Here is a 7,154-nt window from a genome sequence, read left to right as displayed (position 1 = left end):
TTTAAGCAATACCAATTTCCTGGCTGTCCTGCTGATCCTCTGCCTCTAATACTTTTGCGTACATCAAATAACGGTGCACAGTAATGTTGTTAATAAAATATAATTATTAAATACCGATATTTTACTATAAAAACTTAAAATATCGATATTAAATACCGATATTTTGCTATGGCCAAACCTAACCATAACCTAGAGTGAAGGACGAGGGCCGGCGTGTGCGGCCTCCATACTGCTCTGCATTTTGGGAATCTGACCTCACCAGCAACCGACATGGGAGCCGTCACGGATGGTAAGTAGCGGCCCCGCTCCCCCCAGCAGCCGCTCCTGGGCCAGGTACATGGCACAGTCTGCACAGCCCCTGGCTGGCGTGAACATGTGGCCAGGAATTCGGGGTTCAGCGCGGCCTGTTTGTGCCTCTTCCCCCTGTGCAATCCGTCACACACACCGCTCACTCACTGCACAATACAAAATGGCAGGATTTGGGCTCCTGCGATGTCCGATACATAGCAGGTATTAGTGCCCGCTATATATCGGGCGTCCATATTACCGCTCTGGTGCCCAAAAAACGCAATTTTGTATTGGCGCCTATGGTGGCACCCATTTAGTCCACTTGCCGCATGCGCTCTTTTTTCCTTTCCTGAACTCTTTTAGACTTGGGTTCCTTTTAATACCACTACTCACTAGTAACTGATGCTGGATTTACAAAGTCCTTTCTAAGCATTATAAATGCCATTATAAATGCCATTAAAGGGGAACTGAAGTAAGAGGTATACGGAGGCTGCCATATTTATTTCCTTTTAATCAATACCAGTTGCCTGGCAGCCCTGCTGGTCTATTTCTCTGCAGTAGTATCTGAATAACACCAGAAACAAGTATAACGTCAGATCTGACAAGACTAGTTGCAAAGTCTGAAACACCTGATCTGCTGCATGCTTGTTCAGGGGCTATGGCTAATAGTATTAGAGACAGAGGATCAGCAGGGCTGCCAGGCAACTGGTATTGCTTAAAAGGAAATAAACATAGCAGCCTCCATATACCTCTCTCTTCAGTTCCCCTTTAACACTAACAAACTGGCTGACAGTAAAAGGTTAAGATTTGCCACCCTCAGTTCATTTGAGATTTATGAATTAGCGGTTCCTGTGGTTGTCTGCATTCACACCACTGCAAATGTACAAATCATCCAGCATCCCTCATGTTCCAACGTGGCCGGGGCAGATTTGGTGGAATAGTTATGACCAGAGGCGTGGCTAGGCTTTTCAGTGGCTAGGGACACAGACAGTTTTTGCGCCCCCCTCTGGACAAATTGGGCATGGCCACGAATCAGAATGTGGTCATGGTAACGGGTGTAGCCAAAATGTACAATTGATGTTTAGATAGCCAGATGTGCCCCCCTTCCCCTCGTTTAGGTAGCCAGATGTACCCCCTATAGTTAGCCAGATGTGCCCCCCTGTTCTGCTGCTGCTAATACTTCTGTATTCCTCTGCAGAGGGAGAGAGAAAAGCAGGGGCACTTCGGGCAGCCAGCGAGCCGCCTTTCACTCACTTGGGGGTGCGGTGGCCATGCTCTTCTGCACCACCTTACAGTGCTGCGCCCGAGGACATGTCGTCCCTCTCCTTACCCAGCCTCTGGTTATGACATGCCTTTTAAAACTGCCTCAGTATATCACCCCCCCTCCCCCAGGGCAAGCATGCGCAAACGTACTGCATGGACCTCCTTTGTGTGTGTAGTTTGTTTTGTATTTTTTACTGAACGATTTGCATTTTAGGGGAACAACAAAGGGTTACTCAGATTTGTTTGGATAAGATTAATTATTTGCTAAAACTTTTGTGATTTTGCTTTTTTTTAAAAATAACCCTGAAGCCATCACAGTACCTTATGGGACGCACACGCAGCCCTCGTTTCATTAATTAACTCTCTTGTATGAATGAGGAAAGTTGAGGGCATCTTCATTCAAGCCTGAAAATGTTCTAGGGAATCTAAGCCATTTAAGGATGATTATTGATTTGCCAGAGAAAGGGAACAAGCTTTTACTGTGCGCGCTTAGGAATAATAATAATACATTGCCGTCTGAGGGAAGGGGAGAGGGTTTGACGTGAAACAGGACTGGCAGGACGCCTGCGGCGGATACCTCGTCTGCGTGACGTGCAACAAAATTGCAAGAAAAATGTATCTGTCCAAATAAGAGACTGAAGAACGTACAACGGGCGCAGAACAAGCACTGCCGCTCTGAACCCGCTCCACACAGCAAAGCAACACAGGAGGGCTATGTCCGGACACACTGAATAAAACACATGCACAACTTGAAAGAGGAACTGTAGTGAAAATAACATAATGAATACAATTGTTTATTGTTTACAATATTCAGTCATAGATTATTTAGTCTGTGTTTGGCCATTGTAAAATCTTTCCTCTCCCTGATTTACATTCTGAAATGTATCCCTGGTGGTAACCTCTTTAGTTCTGCCAGGTGATCTGTACGGAATGTTCATTACTGAGAGTTCTATGCATAGAGGGAGATACTGATTACTTGGTGGTTGGAAAAAGCAGTTACTTCCCACAATGCAATTTTTTCCTAATCTACGGAGAGCAACTTCTTAATCCTGAGTGGGGTCAAGTCTAATCTCCCCACTGTCATGATTCTGATGCATTGGTGTGCAATGCATGGGAATCGCAAGGAAGATTGTACTGTCAGTATGCAAGAAACACTGAGAATGGAACTAAAGGAATAAACATAAAGATTTATTGTAATCAGTCTCAAGAGATAAACAGCATAAATGTCGTACATTAAGTTCATGCACAGAGTATGCAACTAGACTGTTAGGGCTGGAACCCACAAGAGCGTTTTTATTGGCATTTAGGGAGCGCTTGAAAGCGCTAGCGTTTTTCGAAAACGCTGTGATAATGTTATTCTATGTGTTAAATTCCACAGGAGCGTTTGCGCTTTCCAAAAGCGCAAACGCAGGACATGCAGCATTTTATGAGCGTTTGCGCTTCAATGTAAAGTATACAAGCGCTGTGTAAACGCTGTGAAAGCGCTATGCATAGCGTTTTGTGAGCGTTTTTACTGGGCGGGAAAGACCCAGAAGGCTTATTTATTCCCACAATTCTCACAGGCAAGCTTCCTGTTGATGTCGTTCTGGCTGAACGGAAGTGTGACAGAGCTGCAGGCTGTGTGTAGAGACCATTTTACAGGCCACAATGCCAAGGAAGAAGTGGTTTTCCACCGAGGATGTCATTGCAAAAGTGCAGCCGCATGATGTCTTGTATACCAAGACAAACAAAGACCACAAACTGAACCAGCTAGCTAACCAAATCTGGTCCAACATTACCAAAGAACTGTTTGAGGAGGCTGGTTTGACTTGGAATAATCTTTCACCCAAGCTTCAGGATACTAAAAGTGAGTACCTTTTTGTTTAGTAGATAGATCAAACTGTGTATATATATCTATATATATATATAGAGAGAGAGAGAGAGAGAGACATACATACATACATGCAATCGATTGATGATGTTTCATTGTCTGAAACCCTGGAGGAGGTATATAGTATGTAACATCATACATCGATACTGCTTGTGACATACATGTTTCCATGTCTGCAACAAAACAAAAGGCTGTGTAAGGTATGAAAAAAAGTTTAATTACAGAAAATGAAAGTAATATGAAGCAAACTGCTCTTTTGGTATAATTGAAACCCCATAAGCGAGAACATTATAAGGTTTCCACACAGCTCTCCGGCGAATTTAAATATAAAGTGAGTTGTTCACGGAGGGTGGTAGCAGATATTGTGCCTCTTCTAGTGGATGCTGTTAGTGCTTCCAGTGGAGGTGGTGGAACATCTTCATCCACATTGATGCCCTCTTTGTCCCTGACGAAGTTATGGAGGACACATGCAGCCTTGACAATTGTTACAGCATTTGCAGTGTCCATCATCATGCTGGTGTGGAAGATACGCCACTTATTAGCCATTATGCCAAAGGCACACTCCACCACTTTTCTTGCCTTACTCAGGCGAACATTAAAAACAGTCCTTTGAGGGTTCAAAGTGCGCTGTGGGAAAGGCCTCATCATGTGGTTAGACAGGGCAAAAGCCTCATCCCCAATGAAGACCAGTGGCCTATCTGGTCCATTGGTGTGTGGCCAGGGGCGAGGAGGAGGGAGGTTGATGTTGCCTTCTTGCAATTTTACACCAAAACGGCTGTGCTGGAATATGCCGGAGTCACTGCTGCTTCCTTGCGCACCCACATCCACATAGCTGAATCTGTAGTTGGCATCAGCTACTGCTAGCAGCACAATCGAGAAGTATTTCTTGTAGTTGAAATACTTACTGCCAGTATTTGGAGGCATGACAATTCGGATGTGTTTGCCATCCACAGCACCCACACAATTAGGGAAATTGGTTTTCACCCAAAAGTCCTGACAAATCTTTTCCCAATCTGCCATATCAGGGAACTTCAGAAATTCAGGTTGCAAATTCTCCCAAATTATGCTGCATGTGTCCAAAACAATTCGCCGAATAGTTGTCCTTCCAAGTCGAAACTGATAGTGTAAAGACACATATGTATGGCCAGTAGCAAGAAACCTGTTAAAAGAAAACATATATTAATAGTGTTTGTGTTTCTTTGTCCCTAGTACAACAAGTGAAAACAAGATGGAAGTCCATTAAGGACAACTTTCGAAGGGAACTCCTTGAAGAAAAGAAGGAGAGCAGAAGTGGTTCAGCTGCCTCAAATCGAACCAAATACAGCTACACTACGGAACTTGCCTTCTTAAGACCCAGTATGGATTTGGATGAGTAAGTAATCTATCGTTTGTGTCCAATAGTGGTCGCCTACATTAGACATCTCTATATCCCAACACACACATATGTGAACACATGTAATGTTGAAACGTCAAATCCTTACCTAACTTTCTACTTCCATAGGACACAAGATAACATTCCTGCAGAACCTGTGGTCCCAATTGTGGATGATGATGCCGAAGAAGGACTTGATAACAGTACTTTATCGCTATTAAGCACATCTGACACACCCAGTGATGACACGTCTAATACTAGTATTGTTAATGTGTTGTCTCCGGTGCAGCCAACTACCTCCACAACCAAAACTACAACAACCAAAGTAACTGCAAGAGGAAGGCGACAAGGTGGTGGAGGGAGATCTCAAAGTTCTTTTGAAAGTGGTGTGTTAAATTCGATGCAGGAAGCTGTAGGTGTCTTACATCATGCTAGCTGTGACCACTACAATTTTGCTGTAAGTTTGGTGCCATATATGAAAAAAGTGCCAGAGGATCGCATTTTAGATCTAAGACAGGCTATAATCGATCTAGTCAAAAAAGCCATTAAAAAAACACCATCTGGCTCGGTAGAACATTCCCAAAGCTCATCCTCATCTTCAACACCATCACCCTCACCTCCAGTGTCCAATGCACCATATCATAGACAGCAACCTTATTCTAATTTACATTACCACCACAGCTATTATCAACCTGAGCAAGATTATGGGTACCCCAATTATCCATGTAGACCACCAAGCAATATGGGCTATGTGCACCCTTACCAAGGCCAAAATAGTCATATGGAACAAACACAAGATCAAGTGTTCTATGCAGATATTGGTCAGACAAGGCCTCAGCAACAAAGTGAAAATGCTGCAGCCAAGCCAACCTCTTTTCTTGAAATGATGAGACGAGAGGACAATTAGTTATCTTGAATGCTATCTTCTAAACCGCTCGGTAGCTCTCCATTTCTGTTGCATGTGTCGGGCGCAAATAATACACCCATAGGTTTCATGCAGTTCTTAGTAAAGCCTCAATCTAACCTGACTGACCCAATTTACTCTAACAATGCGTGCACAATTAATAGGTCTCTTAGCAATTCCGTGGGCCGGCGATTTGTTAGGTATGTGTATCTTCCCTTACATAATTATGCTTTGACGACATGAACATGATGTAATTTTTTACCTAATATATATGCAGCCTTTGTGTTATTCCTCGTCAGTGTAGTAAATGGTTCACATCTCGACTGTATGGGATAGAAACACACACATCACCCCACCAGCAAGTACAGAAATGGTGCCCTAATCACCATGAGGTCATTGGCACAATCACTACAATATTACTACCCACCTTTTACTGGCGAGACAACTCGACAGAATCTGATTGTTCAGTCACAAACTCGATTTGACTTCAATGGCTGTTAGGCCTACTTAATTAGGTAGTGTTTTTTTTTTACCTATTCAAGATGAGCATTGCAACATTAGTATGCTGGGTCATGGCCTGATTTATGTGTTTCTACCCATACAATACATCTGTTACATCGTGACCAACACTCTGCACACATCTGCCACCCCCCTGGCCCTGTCTATCAGTGCATGTAGTGGTCAACAAACAACTGCTAGTCCTGTAGACCATCTGTACAGTACTCTATTATTTGGCTGCAGTAGTGTCTCTTCTACAAATAGAGATGTTCAGTTGTGCACACATTATTACAGTAGTCAGGGCAAGTATTATGAAGAAAATTGTTTACAGTACATTACTTCACAATCCTTTGTTTAACATTATAGGTTGCATATGGTATTATCATAAATAGTTACCTCAAAGTAAGCAGTAAGCGCTCCGTAGGAGAAATAGATTTGCGCATCTGTGTGTCCTGGTGCCGCAAACTATCTCTCAATTTGGATATAAGGAAGTCAAAGCTAGAATAGCAACACAAATATACATTATTTGCAAGAAAACATTGCATATTTGGATAGATCAGTCAACAAAATTAATATTACTACTGTAGCATTCTCAGATACTTAATAGATTACTCGGGGGATTTGGCTAGGATACGTGTTCCCTAAACAGGATTATGCCCCTACCGCTGACAAACATAACTTTTCTTCCTTCTATTAAAATGTGGTATATAAAAAGGTACAGCATTTATCAAACATAACCCGCTGCGTTGGTGTTTGACACTATTGTGTCACATATGTATCATATCCCTGGGATGGATCATTTTCTGGCAGAGAAAGTTTGTACATCTATGTGCATGTGTCGTGGAGAGGAAAGTGATCTCCTCTCCAGCACCTATGCACAGCTAGTACATGCACAGATAAGACCTGCTGCTCACACCCTCTTGCCCCAAACACAGGTATATTGGACATTAGGGGATGCC

General features: G+C 43.0%; 1 protein-coding gene across 1 annotated transcript; it reads right to left on the bottom strand.

The window, feature by feature from the left end:
• Positions 1-3,482: 3,482 nt before the first annotated feature.
• On the bottom strand, positions 3,483-6,848 carry LOC137525883 (uncharacterized). Its single transcript, XM_068247100.1, has 2 exons — positions 6,592-6,848; positions 3,483-4,580 (listed from the first exon to the last, which is right to left on the bottom strand). The coding sequence occupies exons 1-2, from the start codon at positions 6,738-6,740 to the stop codon at positions 3,710-3,712; spliced, it is 1,020 nt and encodes a 339-aa protein (XP_068103201.1). The 5' UTR covers positions 6,741-6,848; the 3' UTR covers positions 3,483-3,709.
• Positions 6,849-7,154: the final 306 nt, after the last annotated feature.

Source organism: Hyperolius riggenbachi, chromosome 7 (genome assembly GCF_040937935.1).
Source record: "Hyperolius riggenbachi isolate aHypRig1 chromosome 7, aHypRig1.pri, whole genome shotgun sequence".
NCBI classification, from domain to species: Eukaryota; Metazoa; Chordata; class Amphibia; order Anura; family Hyperoliidae; genus Hyperolius; species Hyperolius riggenbachi.
The sequence above is the reverse complement of the archived record's forward strand: the minus strand, read 5'-3'. Positions and strand labels throughout refer to the sequence as shown.

Coding starts and splice junctions, on each gene's coding strand:
- LOC137525883 (XM_068247100.1), bottom strand. CDS start 6,740: ATGCAATGTTTTCTTGCAAATAATGTATATTTGTGTTGCTATTCTAGC. Junction 4,581..6,591: donor CGCTTACTGCTTACTTTGAG/GTAACTATTTAT, acceptor TTCTTTTAACAG/GTTTCTTGCTACTGGCCATA.